This window comes from Anabas testudineus, chromosome 9 (genome assembly GCF_900324465.2).
Source record: "Anabas testudineus chromosome 9, fAnaTes1.2, whole genome shotgun sequence".
NCBI lineage: Eukaryota > Metazoa > Chordata > Actinopteri > Anabantiformes > Anabantidae > Anabas > Anabas testudineus.
This window is the reverse complement of record NC_046618.1, coordinates 11,109,760-11,126,466: the sequence shown is the minus strand read 5'-3', so window position 1 is coordinate 11,126,466 and position 16,707 is coordinate 11,109,760. Positions and strand designations below refer to the sequence as shown.

At 40.6% G+C, this 16,707-nt stretch overlaps 1 protein-coding gene across 1 annotated transcript in view; it reads right to left on the bottom strand.

Annotated features, from left to right (window-relative positions):
* The window catches only part of si:ch211-130m23.3 (LisH and SSDP domain-containing protein), a 48,963-nt gene that overhangs the window by 13,595 nt on the left and 18,661 nt on the right, over positions 1-16,707 (bottom strand). Inside the window, exons 2-4 of the mRNA XM_026343369.1 lie at positions 16,003-16,075; positions 9,698-9,759; positions 8,581-8,665 (exon numbers count right to left, since the gene is read on the bottom strand). Of these exons, the coding sequence (XP_026199154.1) occupies positions 8,581-8,665; positions 9,698-9,759; positions 16,003-16,075 (220 nt within the window). The remainder of the gene's footprint in view (positions 1-8,580; positions 8,666-9,697; positions 9,760-16,002; positions 16,076-16,707) is intronic.

The following is a 16,707-nucleotide window of genomic DNA, read 5'->3' as shown; positions in this document are numbered from 1 at the left end:
TTCTGCATCGGTGTACATGAGCACAGGATATGACTTTGTAGTACGTCAGTCACTGTCAAAGCATAATTACACTATCTGTAACTATGGGTTTTAACCAAGCAAAAAGTGTCAGGCAGCATAGAAATCATGGAGGCAGAGACAGAAGAAGAAGTGTGCTTAGCAGCATAGATATGAGAATGGGTATGCTCTGCTTTTGACCATGTATTATTCACAGTCTCCTGTGGCAACCAGAGACAGATCAACACGCTCCACTGTTCAATCCTCAGCCAAACTCACTTTTCAATTTCAAGGCGGATAGGCTTAAAATCACCCTCTGGCATTCAAAGCCCCCTTTCTAACCAAAACATGCCATATGCTACGCCAGTAAAACACAGCAGTGAAGGGGGAAAACAAGTGTTTTATCTGTGCACTTCATTCCAGATCTCTGCTCCTTAGCAGCAAACTCTAGTTGAGTGTGAGCTTCAATGTTAAAAACAAACAAACACACAACAAAATGATGTGTTATAAGTAACCATGTGTCTGCTCAGCAAGTTAAAGGAAATGTTTGGTTAATATTTTTCATGTCGTCACAAAGTCCCGTGTTAATGTTAAAACCAACGGTTAATATCCATCAATGAATTGAGGGACAACGACTAAACTTAAAGTCACTGGGAGGCTACACACACAGTTACATCTACATAACACAGTGCTGCACATGTTTACACATCCCAATGATTCTATATGCTCAGCACACGAGGATCTTCACCTGTTCATACATGAAACCAGCCAATATTTACACCAATACCTCAAAGCCATTTGCATCTATGGTCTAGCAACGCATGATCTAAAGTTCCTAGTCAGTATATGATCACAGTGCAAAAGTGACATATATTAGGAGCCTAATGGAGCTGCCTTTCTCTGTACAGTACCATTAGATTTCTACTTTGGGCCAACAATTGCTAAAAACACACGAGTCACACTGTTGCACCGGCTGATGTGGTCCTTTATTACAAAGACTTTGAGCGTTGTGGTTTCTTTTGAGTCAATTCTCCGACATTGCCCTGCAGCGGTAAATATTCACTAGAGCATTAAATGTGCCTTCATGAAATGAGAGAAACCTTTGAGCAAAACTACAGTACCCAGCAGTTCTAGGAAATTACTGAGACTTTTGTAAAAAGGAAAGTATACATTTGGGACCCATTTATAAAGGTTTATGTTTTCTGTAGAAACCAGTATGCTTGGAACTGGAAGCTATACACATGGTAGGAAAGTACTGAAAGACAGATTAACATAATGCAGATTTTGGTACATCAATGTTATGTCTGCACACCGGCCTTGGCTCTCAATGGTCACCCTGTTCATCCTGGTACATCGTCTCAGTCTTTATCGCCTTCAGCAGCACGTTATCTTGCACAACAGAATTCCTACCCTCATCCAGAGACCCTCTAGTGTAACAATACAGATGATTACCAGGTAAAATGGCAGCACAACACTAATCTACTTGGCCTCACTAGATGATTACAGGTAGCATGATATCAGCTGCACAGGGGGTGACAGTAAAGGGGGGCCACTGGCCGTGCTTCCTTTATCAGTGATGTCATTATCGACCCTTGTAAACGTCTCCGAGGCTGTGAGGAGCTGTATAATGTGTGAGGTGGAACCTCAGGCAGATGCACTGTCAGATACGCATACAGAGCTGAAAATGATAGTCACTTTGGTGCTGAGGAGCAACACTTCTCCCACCACTATCTCACTTGGTTCAACAACACTGTGGGAGATAAGGGAGATGGACTGAGGAGAGTAAAGTGTAGACAGAAACAGAGAGATTTAAAAGTCACAGCTTGAGATGAAGAGTAGAATCTGTCATGGTTTTCAATGTGACAAAGATGATTCACCTGAAATATGTAACTGTGATCACTGACAAGAAAACAATCCTTTTTTTTTTTTCAAAATGCATCATAGTGCAATTGTAAACACTGTATTGACAGGACTCATCAAACCAAAGCACATGGAGAACCAGGGAGAAGTAACTTTCTGAGTCTCATCTGTTGGTGCTTCTAATGCTGTGAAGACCAGACACGAGATAGCACGAGATAAGGATCTGGGTGTCTACAACTGCAAAAATACACTGGGGTTAAGTGGGATCAAAGAGATAACGTGCTGGGTCTGATTGTGTCAGCATTCTTGTCTCACCCTCCTGCTCGAGTCCCACCACATTTACAGCTCAGAAACTTTCACTGTAATCCCCCTCCTCACATACGATCTGTACGGCATTTCTATAACTTCCTCTCAGTGAATGTTAATACACATAGTCTCCAATGTGCAAAAAAATGTGCTCACTGACTGATTCAAAACTAAACATCTCATCTCAGACTTCCGAGATGAAAGATTTTCAACTCTTTCCATAGAAAAGAAATATTCCTGAACACTTCTGGATGAGGTTGCATGGGTGAAAGATCCGATAGCAAATTTACTAAGACTGACACAGAAACTGGGCCATTTTTTCCCTAATCAATAATAATAATAATAATAATAATAATAATAATAATAATAATAATAATACATTACTCTTGTACTTATAACAGCAATTCCTCTATTAGGGCCTGTTGTCATTCTTACACTTTCTTATCTTCCACTGTCCTCGGTTAACCTCTCCCCTTCACTCTGTGCCATGGCCTCGTGTTTGCCCCTGCCCGCTGCAGAGCACCAAAGCGTGCATATGTCAACATTACATAAACACTTTACTTAGGCATGTCCAAACACGCATGTGACATGACTCAGCGTAACACGCTGTGTGGAAAACACACTCCTCTGAGACCAGAGGGCAGAGTGAAACAGGAAGGAAGATGATATGAGAACTTGGGGAGGAATGCAGGTGGACAGGAGGAGGATTAAAGGAAAGAAGAGAAAAAAGAAACAGCTGAAATCGAGAGGATGAAGAAGTGTAGAAATCCCCAGACCAGCAGCATACACACACACAGACAGGCCAGCAAAGAGTGCTCACTAATTCTTCCTTGTTTTGTTTCAAACTGTTTGTGAGAAAACATTTCCATCTCTGCTCAACCTATGGAAATTCCCGTTCTTTCTCTCCCGTCACTCGGGTCGCTCTCCATTGCCATGGCAATGATATTACAGTGAGTCACCTCCACATCTCCCTCCTCCTCTATACAGCCAAGAAGGAGCATGCAAGTGTGTGATAGAGACACAGAGAGATAGATGGAGAGAGAGAGAGAGGGAGAGAGGGAGAAGGAGAGAGACAGAGGAGAAGAGAGGGCTCTGTTTCCCTGGAAACAGACTAGGGGTCTCCCCAATCCCCATTGGCTCCCAACTGGATGGAATCAGCATGTTACCCACATTGCTTGGAGCCAACAGAGTCTCTGTTTCTAGGTTGTCTCTGTCCTCGGTTTCAGATGCATGCATACACATAAACATACACACACACACACACACACACACACACACACACACACACACACACACACACACACACACACACACACACACACACACACACACACACACACACACAGGTACTGGCCAAAATTCTGTTCGTTTGATTTATGCTAATCCATATTCAGATAATAAAATATAATCTTACATACGTTTTTAAAATTACTTATCATAATAAAGTGTTTTATTTCCTGATATATAATGATGAAAAAATGACCAGCCCATGGAAAAATCAAGCACAAGAGTTAGTTAGTTAGTTAGCAAGAGCTACATTGCTTTCAGAAGAGATATTTAAACTAGTGTCAATTCCAACAATATGCTCTAAAGGCTCTAAAAACAAGTTATATTTAGTAGGTTTAGCTTAGACTGAAGGTTTGAAAAGTTTTGCTGAGATTTGAATTGGTGAATGCTGTGAGGAGGCAGCACTGTCTGAGAAGATGACTTCAGGGGAAATAAAGTCCTACGGAGAATAAAGCAGCCACAGGAAAGTTGGGTTGTTGCAGTGGAATATTCATTTTACTAGATCTGGGCTCTGAAGATTGATTTTAACAGCATTAATGAGGTAGAAAAACTGAAAATATTGCTTTAGATTTGACCATTCTCTGCATATAAACAAACAGGTTGTATAGATCTGATAGATTACTGGATAATAATTTCACTATCTGTGTAAAAAAAAACAAGTGTCCAAAGAACACGACATTCCTGGCTACAAGTGGAAATGTTAGGAAGAAAAGGTATGTTTGGTTCGCTGTCCTTGCAGTGCTAGAAAGAAGTTTGATGTTAAATATTAATAATTTTAGCATTACAGCATTTTATCACAACTTTCTGGGAAGTACTGTGTCTTACTGAATTATTAAGGTGGCTGAACATCAGTGCTTTCAAAAAAATATCAGAGTAAATCAGGGATTCACCTAGATTTGGAGTAAAACACAGCTTGTTCCAAGAAAACCACAGAAACCAGAAAACATACCCATGTTTCCTGGTTTCTGTGTGAATGTCCTTCTCTGTAGTGTACTGTAACAGCCCACATTCATACCGTACGCTACATGTTTGTCACTGCGGACAGGAGCAGTTTTCAGTAAAACCCAGGGTCACCAAACATGGACAGCACAAAGTGTGCAGAACACTAAGTGTGGATAAAGTATGAATGAAAGGAAAAAAAAAATCTCTGAGTGTTACATATTTACAAATGGGTGTCTCCTTTAGCTGTACAATAAAGACAGAGTATGTGTGCTGCTGTTAAATTGAGCAGTATGAATACATTTCCATGCATGAGTGAGAGAGTATGAATGTAGGATCTGGCAGCGTGAGACAGAGCAGTTTTATCAAAGGGGGTTGCTCTTGGCACTGCCTCTCGATCTCTCCTTCCCCTCTAACTGCCGTGTGCCTGCTATCTCCCACAGTGATGCCACATAATGATACCAGGCTCCCCGTGCTGTAATACTGTAACACTGCTGCTGCATCTACTGTGCATTTTATGTCTGCTGCTCACCCTACAGTTCATCCATCTGTCACCCTCTTCATTTCTTTTAAGTAACATAGCCTTGGACACCTGGCACATGCAACCTTTATTTGTATCTTCTTGTAAAAATTGGACACTCAGACTCAATCATCCTTCTGAAAATAAAACAGTTCAAGAAGGAAATATCACTCTTTTGCCTGACCTGCTCATAACCTATGTCCGTACTATTGTCAAGTAGAGCTGAATCTATTTGTGGATTAACAGATTAACCAGTTTATATAAAAATTGATCAGCAGCTTTTTAGAACATAAGCTGTGCAGATTTGTTATTTCATTACCGTAATATTAAATACAATATTTAACTATGAAAACACATTTTTGAATTAAATGAAAATAAAATAAAAAGAATGTACAGACTGATAATGAAAATAATCCCTAGATGCAGAGCTACTCACAAATGGACTACGTTTTCTTGTTGCAGGTCATTATTAGATTAAATCATTTGAGAAACTGGGTGTTTTTGCATTTGTTTAGGAATTCTATGGTATGCTGCCTTTTTTAAATTGAATACCCATCTTTGTCTGCCACCCTGTGAGGATGCATGTCTGGCTGACTCTGCAGGTGTTGCCTAGTTCTTTAATATCTGTCTACTATATTTGTCTCTTGTTTGACTTAACAGCATTTCTGTTCTCTGTGACAATCAATCACAAAATCACACATTACTGAGAAAAACATCTACAGCTAACAGCCCAAATCACAGTGTGATAATGGTAACTGTACATGCTCAGGCCAAACAACTACAACATGTCAGTTCACATCACGTTTCAGTCACAATATCCACTTAAAAAAAAAAAAAAGACTTGATTCATCAATGAGCACCACATTTCCAACCAGCTCGAGACTTGTTTCAGTTAATAAGCACATTCTTATCTGGAGGCTGCACAGCACAACCAGTAAAACTGTTGAGCACCGATAATCTCCTGAAATCAGGAGTCGTGCATCTCTCTTTTTCATCAGTTCCCTCAAACTCCCCAAATGTTTCGTCAGCCCTTCTAGCACAAGTCTGCCTGTCTACCTCGAGACAAACTGTTGTTTCCAGAACTTCATAATAATAATTCACTGAGGAAGTATAGTGTGAGTGTGTATAATTAATCCACTATGTACCATACACGTTAACACACAATCATGCAGCAATGTGTTAAACACAATATATATTCTACTGTACATATCTGCAGAGATTTGTATTTCAATTAAATGGACCACTTTTCAGTACTGCAAGTGTCTAAATGTCATGATGTAGCAGAAGACATGCTGCTAATATTCTCATTGTTGTTTCCATACTGCAGGTGTTGCAGGCAATTTCATGCTGGTTCGATTCTTTCTTGCTCTGTTTTCATTTGCTCATTGCTTTGTAAAAGATACACAGAAATTTACTCTAAGTAGAGAAATGTTTTTCTAGTTCCAGCTCAGAACATAAGATTGTAATTATATTTCCCTGCATGTATTAATTATATCAAGACACTAACAGATTTTCATCATGTTATACACTTGCACATATGCTGCTAATATTTGACAGCTTATGTGATACCTGTCAGTTTTCAGTCTTTAAACTCATTAAACTATCTGACAAAGCCGGAACAGACCTGCATGGATTATTGTGTTATTCTTCAAAGACAGAAAAGCTGCAGCAACTGACTTGTGTCTCTAATCAGGCCATTTCCGGCCCAAGCATAAGAATTTAAAAATAACTTGTTTTTATGACTTCATGGCCCCTCGCAAATGGAAACCGCTCATTTGGTATTGAGAACACAATTTACAAAGCACTTAACTGAACTGTAAACGGCCTTTCTGATGCCTGAAAAGCTTTGTCTGAGGATGGAAATCAATAACACTGCATCTCTCTTCACTTTGTTCATCAGTCTTTTCTTTCTTTCTCTTTCAACATTAGACGTCTGTATTCATGTTCTGGACCATTCTCACACTCATAAAGTCCAGTGATATCATCGTCATACACAGTATACAACCACATGCAAGAGATAATGTATATGTAAATACAACAGAAAAAATATAAAACTGTAACTTTCCATTAGATTTGCTCAAAGCCAACTGTATCTACAGTAGGTAGTTCAAACTGGGATAACTGTGCAAATCAAATCAAAAGTCTTGTCACAATCCCATCAATTATCAAAGGATAGGGGACACATAGATGATGTGAATGAGCTCCTACATCTCCCCAGCTTTAATTAGGACTTCACTCAGTAATTAGCTAACTGAAAATAATTACCATCAAAATGTCTGATTAAAATCTCCATCAGTCTCAAAGTCAGGAGACTGAAAGAGAGACACCAACATCAAATTAAGCTACTTTTCCGACGACGTCCACCGCAGTTGTCCCCTCATTTTGCTTTAATTGAGCGGCAGATATGTGGGAAGTGCCTCTGATTGGATCTGAGAAGCAGCGCGGCATCGAAACAGTTGATTGAAAGTGACCTTGGTCTAATTACAATTGGTCTAATTATAATTCTCTGATTACAACCCTGCAGGAAATGTAAGAATGAGTTGTTGGTGGCCTTTGCTAATGACGTTAAGATATATTCTGAATGATTTTGTATTGAATAGAAGTCATTCTGATAAGATAAGAAAAAATGACATGATACTACTGTTGTCACCTTGGGACCAATCAAATTTAATTACCATTAATGCACTTTATTTGTTTTTTTTTTTTTATTTTGGTATCAAGGTGTGCTTTAGACTAATAAATCTAAATGCAGCTAACTGTCCCTCCTTTTGACTCCTTCCCTTTTTCTATCTATCTTAATGCGTCCCTGATTTTCTCCACCTCTCTCCTCTCCTGCCTGTCTGTCTCTCAGGGCTGAGGTCATGATGCCCTCCAGCTCCCTTCCTCTGAGCCAGAATGACATCATCACATAGCTGCCTCGTCCTCGGAGTGCCTATTCATCATCCCGATCATCATTGCCAGCATCAGCAGCCTCACCTGCACACACACATACACACACCTATTGCAAGAAGATAAAAGAGAAGAGAGAGCCCCCGGCAGTGTTGCAGGATTGCAAGCCTAAAGTAAAGAGGGAGAAAACCACAGAGAGAGAAGAGGAGGGACGAACCTGCTGGGGTAGGCAGAAACCCCTGACCTGTGCACTTCAACAATACATCTCAATAAACCACAGTATGGACAAATCTGATGAGTCAGACTTCAGGCTACAGAGGGAAAACAACAACATAAAAAGCAGATGAAAGACCACCCCTAACCTCCTCTACCTCGCAATGTCCTGCGTGGTGGAGGCACACTTCCTCTCTCTTAGTCACCAGTTAATCTAAACCTTCAAGAGCTCTGGCACCGCTCACTGTATTCTGGTTAGTGGATGGTGCATGACTGAATCAACCCATGCCTTGATGTGTGGGGATTACAGCAGCGAAGTGGAGCCACACTGAGAAAACACAGCAATAAACAATGTTTCCACCACATGGGCCACTGTCTGCCTGCCCGGCCTTCTCTTCAGCATGATCGTTTAGCTGGATATGTGTATGTTCAGCATTTTTAGAGCAGCTGTGCTCACGTTTATTGCAGGAGATTAAACCTTAAGCAGCCATATGATAGCTAAGTGTATTGGTAGATGGTTCTCAATTTCTGACATAACCTCTGTGTCATAAAGAGTAAGGAAAACCTACGTAGTCATGGAAAGCCTTGGCCTCACTGGAGTGTTCACATGTGTCTCTTCTCTCTGGAGCTGCACAGTACAGGTCCCAGAAAACACTATAACAAACAGACCGAGTGGAAAATGTGTGACACACAAATGTAACAGTCGATTTTAGAGGCATGGCAAACCAGCATTGAGGGAATATGTATGTTTCAATTATCAGCATTTAAATTTATGGTTTTAGTCTAGAGGTGCTGTTCAGTGGCAACTGGACTTGATTTGAACTTCATGAAGACATTTCATTTCTCAGTTCTGACTGACTGGCTAGAGTAGCAGAACTTAACACTCGGTCGCCCGTGGGTTGTTGTTCCATCTGGTTTTCATGTGTGTTGTCGGGACCACCTGAGATAAAGTGTGAACAACTGTGAAACCGTCAGGGGAGTGACGATAGAACTGCATTGATATTTGGTGAGAGTTTGTGCCTTAGGCCACCTCCTCTGAGGGAGAGTTGTTCAATCATAAATGGCTTCCTTCACGCGACACTCACAACACCTGTCTTCTCTGTCTAGGATGTGAACATTGCTGTCTTCAAAGGAGTGTCCCTTGTCTTTCAGGTGCATATGACTGCTGAGTCCTGTCCTGAGGAGCTGCTTCTCCTGTGTTGTGCGTCTCCATGCGTCTGTGAAGCTGCTCTTTAGTCTATACTGCATTACTACTGTATGTTTGTGTCTGAGTGTTATGTCCTTGGGGTGGATATGTTTGTGCATCAGTGTGTGTCTGGGTTTGAATGTACAAGGACGTGTTTGTTGAAGATCCTCCCGAGCTTTTCAGATACTCCTGCAACTTACAGAACGACAATGTTTTTCCATCTGTGTTTCATTTCTTCCCTGTGCGCTGTAGACAGGACCAAAAAAATTTAACAAACCTAAAACAAGTCCAGTTGCCTCTGATCAGCACCTTTGGAATGACCATAATTTGAATGACAGAGAATCTTCACAGAAAGACGTGTTAACTTTATGTGATAGCTTCACAATTACAACCAGAGGAAGATCATTTTGGGACAACTGATGAGTTAAAGATACATGTAAACTACATTAGTTAGTAATGTCAGAGTAGTAACTTAAATCATTAGATGCCAAAACACTCACCACCACCATGAGTGAAGGAACCCCGGAGGTTCTCCTAATGTGATGTTCTTCTCCCATCGGATCTAGGCAGACAGAGAAAGAGAGAATGAGATGCTTCAGAAACATATTAAGTGTAAAACATGCCAGACATGGGAATTACCTCCTTTACAAGGCTGAGCGTGCAAGAGAATTCTTATAACACATGCCATTATGTAATTATATTATGATTCATAAGTGGATAAGTGAGTCTATGTGTGCTTGAAAGCCCCTGTATGCACAAGTATGTGAAGGTGTATGTATGTGTACGAGTGTATCTGGTGTTTCCTCAGTAAGGAGATGAACAGAGTTTGAAGTAAGAGACATGTACCAGACACAGACCTTTCAGTCATTTTTTCACTTTTAATATTTCTTTCCCCCCTTCTCTTTAATCACCCCAACAAAAAGAACAAATGCTTTGGGTATGTCTGCAACAAACTAGTGTGTTTCCAACAACATCTGACAGTAAAAGTGTTCATTGCTGTTAGGAGTTACCACACTTGGAGCAAAAAGCTGGCCTTCTGGAGAGAGGAGATAATTGCCTGATGTCAGTTCTTTGTGACATACTGTAAATTGTTGTGAGAAGAATGCTAAATTAATTACCTCAGTGTTATTTCTAAGGCAAAGAGGAAGTCATACATTACTTATGCAATGTATGATTTAGCTAAACCATGAAGCTAACACTAAAGTTAGCTTGATTGGCCAATCTATGAATTTTGTGTTTCAAATCCACCCCCATTATCACCGTCAGCTGCATATGTGTCGGTGAGTTAGTTCACAGAACACAGAAGATGTGGACAAAGAGGATTTCAGACACACTTAACCATCGGACAAGCGCTTCGACTGAAGCGTTGTGATGCTTTAAAACCTTAATCAAGGTCAAAGACTAATGTGAGTGCTACATCACCCTCAGTAGGAATAATTTATGTTTCCCCTGATGTGCAAATACAAACATACAAACACAGGGGCACATCCAGCAGTCTGAACAGCAGCGTTACGCAGCAGTCAGACCAGACAGTGACGCTGTTTGGTTTGTCTACCTCTCCTCTCTGTAACTTTTAAAGTGATCTCATGTTCATCTTTTTAATTTCCCTTGCTGAAATGTTTCATACAGGCAAAAGAATATATGAACAACTGAACCACCTGCTCCATAACACTGTGAACAAATGCTATAATAACAGGAAAAACGGAAGCACTTCTCTTTCAATCAGGCCGTCCTGACCTCAGTTGCACATCAGATACAGTGACATGTACAAGGAATGCTAGCTTTGAAGTTTTTTTTGGGGGGGGGGAGGAAGTGCCTCTCTTTGTTTATCCCACATGCTTTCAGTCTAAGTTAGTACTTCTTGTGAAGACATTTTGACTTCAAACATTATAGGCAGCCAGCAATTTCCATATACAGCATGACAGTGAAGGATTTACTCCTTCGTAATTGCTCAAATGGTACAAAAGATGCAGAATGGGCATGACATCCCTCATTTTTCACATTTAATTGGCTGTAGCTGAGTCCGAACGCGATTGCAGACAGTTCAGGTCAGGACACTTAGCGGGCTCTTTTATTCCTCTTTCATCTGGAAAGTGTTGGGAAAAAAAAGAGCACAGACTGTGCCTGCATCTCCTGTCTTCTTCTTCTTGTGGTCTTCAGTCCCACACCACATTTACCTTCACCATGCTACAGTGAGGGCCCTTTAACATGATTATTGGCAGATGTAGGCCAGACATCGCTGTAGATGTGTTGCAGGAGCTGTTTTCTGAGCTTTCGGAAAGGCCTGCCTCCAGAGTTTTTTTAAACCCCATGTAAATAAACCTGCTTTTTCTACTCTCAGATTCTGTTAAGGCTAAAGGGCATTTCTGCTTGTATTGCTGGACCCGTCAAACAAAATTTCTTTTTGCCTGCTCTTCTTAGCTTGTAGTTTCAGTTAGTATTTGTGTATAGGTATTTGAGTCTAAAATGACTCATCTTTCTGGGGTTTTGTTTCATAATTATGTGGACATACAATACTTTAAACTGGTGCTGGAAAATATGACTGAAAATGTGTATCCTGGTCTGGCTGTGTGTGTCACTGTGTGTCATTTTCTTCTTTCTGCATATCTAGGTCTTCATATGGTGTGGGACCTGGCTTTTCTTACTGCTAGGAGTAGATAATATAAAAGCAACAAGTTATTCAAACAGATATTTTTACAAACTCTCTTGCACAAACAAGAGACAAGCAAGACGTTAACAGACGTTATGCTACCAAGCGAGCTGAAACCAGCACGCTGTGTGGTGGGTACTTTTGGAAATTACATTTATCAGTGTAACAGATTGTTTATGTCACAACTTGTGTAGTGTGCCATGATGTTTACCTTGTTAAAGACAGTAAGCCATAGGTAATTCATTTTTATGTTACAAAGTTATAGCAATAAGTAAGAAGGATAGGCACAGACAGGATTCCCTTCTCCACACACACAGAACAGTGTGCTCTGGTGCACTTCTAATAGAAAACAGCATAAGTAAAGATGAATGGCACTAGTATGGATTTCAAGGCTCCAGAGTTTATTGCACACTTTAATTCCAAATACATTGAACACTATGTTGCAAAACTCAATAGATTAAACATTTCTGACCTTTACAATGCCCCTGGAGTGCTTTTCAGAAACACTGAACAGCCAGAATTGACAGCATTACGGAGCTGTAGCCCCAGCTTGTGCCTTCATCACTTTGCATTATAGTCATAGAGATAAGCCACCTTAAAACTTAAAAAAAAAAAAGAAAATCTATATATGGCAGGTTTGGTATGGTTTTCCAAATCTGGGAAGTCATTGGACAACACTCAGTCAAACTCCATTATCCCCATAGATTCCAAATACTGTAATTAAATAATCTGGTTCACTAGTCGGTGGTGAATTACACTATTTAGATGGTCTACGTCCATGTTTGCAATGGCATCTATGAAACAATTAAGGTCATGATAATGGTAATTTTTGCCTTTTTACCTAAAGACACTAAACCTTAATGTTATTATTGTGTCAACCCACTGTCTCAGAGTGTGACTGCTGATGGTAAGTTCAGAAGGTGTACTCTATTATTTTTGTTTCATCGATTTATTTATTTTAGGAGATTCTGGAAATATTTTAAGAATTCGTGTGAGTGTTATGCATGATAAGCTGGAATTTTTAAACATTGCCCTATATTGACTGATTAGTTACTCTGTCACTCGAGTGTAAGTAATACACAACAGGTACCAGCGGTGGCTACAGACCTGCAGTATTCAGATTTATTTTAGCATTCTGACTTCATCCTAATTAGATAGTGTATGTAGCTATCACTAGTTATCCAAGGGATCTCTGTAAGAATTGCTTACTCGCTGCCTATAGCTGGTCAAGTGACTTTGCTGGGCCTGTTTATAATGAGCTACAATTACTTTAAAGAAAGTGTGTATTTATTATGTTGTTGTTGGCTGTCTAAACAGTTTATAATATCAGTCAGAGGCTTTCCATCAATTAATAGGTACTTCAGTTGTAATATTTTTTTTAATGTTATAATACGATGCCAACAAGCTTGCTAACATTTATGAAAGGTTATATCTAGTTAAAGCATAAACACAGGATGTTTTGGCAGTTAAGAACAATGGCTTTGACTCTGCATTTTTTTTTATTTTTATTTCCAGATATCTTTCCAGCTAGTTGTCAAGTAATGCTATGCGACGCTAAGAAGTAACACTTCCTGATATAGGAACAGACTTCACCACAACACTGGCAAGATAAACTTTTCACATCCCCCTTTTCACTTTGCAAGCCATGCTCTAGAGAAAAGCAGCCATGACAAGTTCACACAGTCACCCGAGTGACAGTCGACAAACAACAAGAAATACAGCTGACAATGTGAATCACAGGCTACATAAATATCAGATGTGCACTACAGTCCAGTCAGACTGACATGCCCAATAATTGGCTTGGTGAGGCCCGTGAAAAACCTGGAGCCCAAATCAACCGGTGCACCACCCAGCACTCCTTTAAACAGATGTGGATTGTAACATTTGGACAACAGGCCTTTAAAGCCATGTTTTACTCCACCCAGTTATTCTAGCAAGAGCTACATTATGGCGCAATGTTTGCATGCATGTGTGTGCATGTGAATTGTTTACAAGCTGTGTTTATACTTGTCGCACTCAAAGATAATGCATTCCCACACTTGAATACAACACCGCCTATCCTTTTCATCTTTCACATCTGCAGCAGAGAGAGAAGTGATATGGCAGAGAGGAAAGGGTGTCAGAGAGACAGAGAGGTGTGTGTTTGCGCATGTGTATGAACACACACTAAGTTAGAGTGATGAGAATTGGTGCCAGCTGATGATGTAACCTTTTCCATCCCCCCTCTCCTTTGTTCTCCTCTTCCTCTGGCCGAGGTACAACAAGCCTCTAGCCACTGTCTTCTACACTGTAATTTACCGTCACTTACGACGAAGCACAAGAATCAACTGACCTCATTTTCACCACTTCACCTTTTTACCTCTGCAGAATTAAAGGGAAGACAAGCTCGCATCTCAGGGAGAGTAGTGGATGGATCACAGAGAGGGTGAAATGAGCGCAAAGAGAGAAAGTAGAGGAATAAAAAAGGGCAACTGAATGATATCAACAGAGACAGAGGTGCTGAGCAGATCAAGGAATGATGTCAGTTGAATACGTCAGCTCCAGTCAGAGCATCGTAACTCTTGTGCTCAGGCTGCAGCCTCACTAAATGCAACACTAATGTCAAAAAGCCCATTTACTGCTGCTAACCTGTTGGCTCAGCACTGTAAGGCCAGCCTAATTCAATTAGCGGCTACAGATGCTGGACATGTAGAATTTACATTTACATTTAGTTACTTGGAAGACGCTTTTATCCAAAGTGACTTACAAGCAAGCAAATATCTAAGTCAAGGAGACAAACTGTAAAGTGCTCTAGAAAGAGCTGTTTTGGTTTCATTGGGTATAAGTGCAAGATTTTTTTTTTAAGCAGAGAAAGATTTAAGTGCACAGAAAGATTCAGAAGAGTTCTGTTTTCAGCAAGTTTTTGAAAGTTCAGAGTGAGGCAGCTCAGCGTGCAGAAGTTGGAAGATCGTTCCACAATCGTAGAATCACAGAGATGAAAACCTTTGCCAAGGATCTTTTGAGGTGAGGTGAGGTGAGGTGAGGTGAGCACAAGAAGTTGTTTTTTTGCAGAGTGGAGTGGGCGAAAGGGAGACCAGGCTTACCAGTTCAGGTAAGCCGATGTTGTTGAGTTGACAACTTTGTAGGCAATGGTCAGGGCTTTGAACCTGATGCATGCACCTACAGGTAGCCAGTGCAGAGATCTGAATGGTTTTGTAACGTGTCCTTTTGGCTGATCATAAATGAGATGTCCTGCTCCATTTGGATCATCTGGTAGCCCCATCAGTAAGGAATAGCATTAGTTGCGCCAAGATGACCAGAGCCTCTACAATGAGTTGTGTTGTACAGTCAGAAAGGTAGGGTCTGAACTTTATGATGTTGAAAAGGGCAAATCTACATGGCCTGATGTGGTCAATAAAGCTCAGTTGATCATCAATGACCACCCAATGTTTTTGTCAAACTTAGTTGGAATAATCACGGTGGACCCTATGTTGATGTTGTGTTTTATTGAAGGTCTGGCCTGCAAGACAAGAACTTCTGTCTTGGAGAGGTTTAGCTGAACATGTCTCTTTCGCATCCAAGCAGCGATGTAGTCACTCGATGGAAATGACAGGAAGAGTTGTATGTCATCAGCATAGCAATGATAGGAAAAACCACGCAACTGGATGATGGAACCTAAGAATGTAGTATAGATGGAAAAGAGTAGAGGACCAAGAACTGAGCTCTGTGGCATGCAATTGGAGAGGCAGTGAGAGTTAGAAACCTGCCCCTGCCAAGCTAATTTGAATGTACGTCCAGACAAGTAGGACTTAAGCCAGGCCAGAGCTGTCCCATGGATGCCCCAATCAGAAAGTGTAGAAAGGAGTATCCAGTGGTTGACCGTGTCAAAGGCTGCAGTTAGATCAAGTAGAATTAAAAATTGAGCTGCAGCTTTTGCCGCCTGCTGGGTTTGCACGACCTCCAGGAGTGCAGTTTCTGTGGAGTGACCACTTTTGAAGCTGGACTGATTGACATCTAAGAGGTCATTTCTAGAAAGGAAGTCAGTCGGTTGATAGAAAACTGCTCATTCAAGGGCCTGTAATTCCCCAAAAGGTACGGTCAGACTACCTTTAGAGTGGACACATTAAGTACATTGGCTGTGCTCTCTGACTCACAAACACATACAGCTTGACTTACCTCTGAGAGAAAGGTCTGTGCTGACTTCTGTGCTCCTACATGCAGGAGGTACTCGTACACATACAGAGCTAACCTGCACAGAAAAATAAAGAACACAGTGGAAGGAAGTGGGTCAGTTTGATCATCAAGGTCCAATAAACAGATGTTGAAGTTAATAAAACAATTTAAACAACATATGAACAGTCTTGGTATTGAACCCAGACACAAATAAAACGTTTGAAATTCCCCAGATTTCTTTCACAAGTCCTTCTTGTAAATGTTCTATGTCTAACTGTTGAGCCAGAAAACTTTTGCTCTGGGACCTAAGACAATTATACTAACCTACTCCTACTCTATATTTAAGATTAACCTATACCTTAAATGGAGTTTTTCTCAGGGTGAGCTATAAATAAAGATGATGGATATGAAATGCCAAACAGTAATGCATGTGTGAGGGTGTCACAGTCTGCTCCAAAGAAACTGAAAGACACACAGGATCACTAATCATCTCCTGACTGCCAAATAACAGGCAGTTCAATATTTTAAGATATTTGAAATACACTAAAACTCTCTGTTTAGAGAACAAAGAACGTGGTGATAGGAGTATGTTTGGTGGGACTCTCCATGGACTACCTCCAATGCTTTGATCACACTTAGAATTAATTGCAGGCCTGATTTGTTAAACAATTCTCCTCCTTATGTGCCTGTGCTGGTACAGTAGCTTCA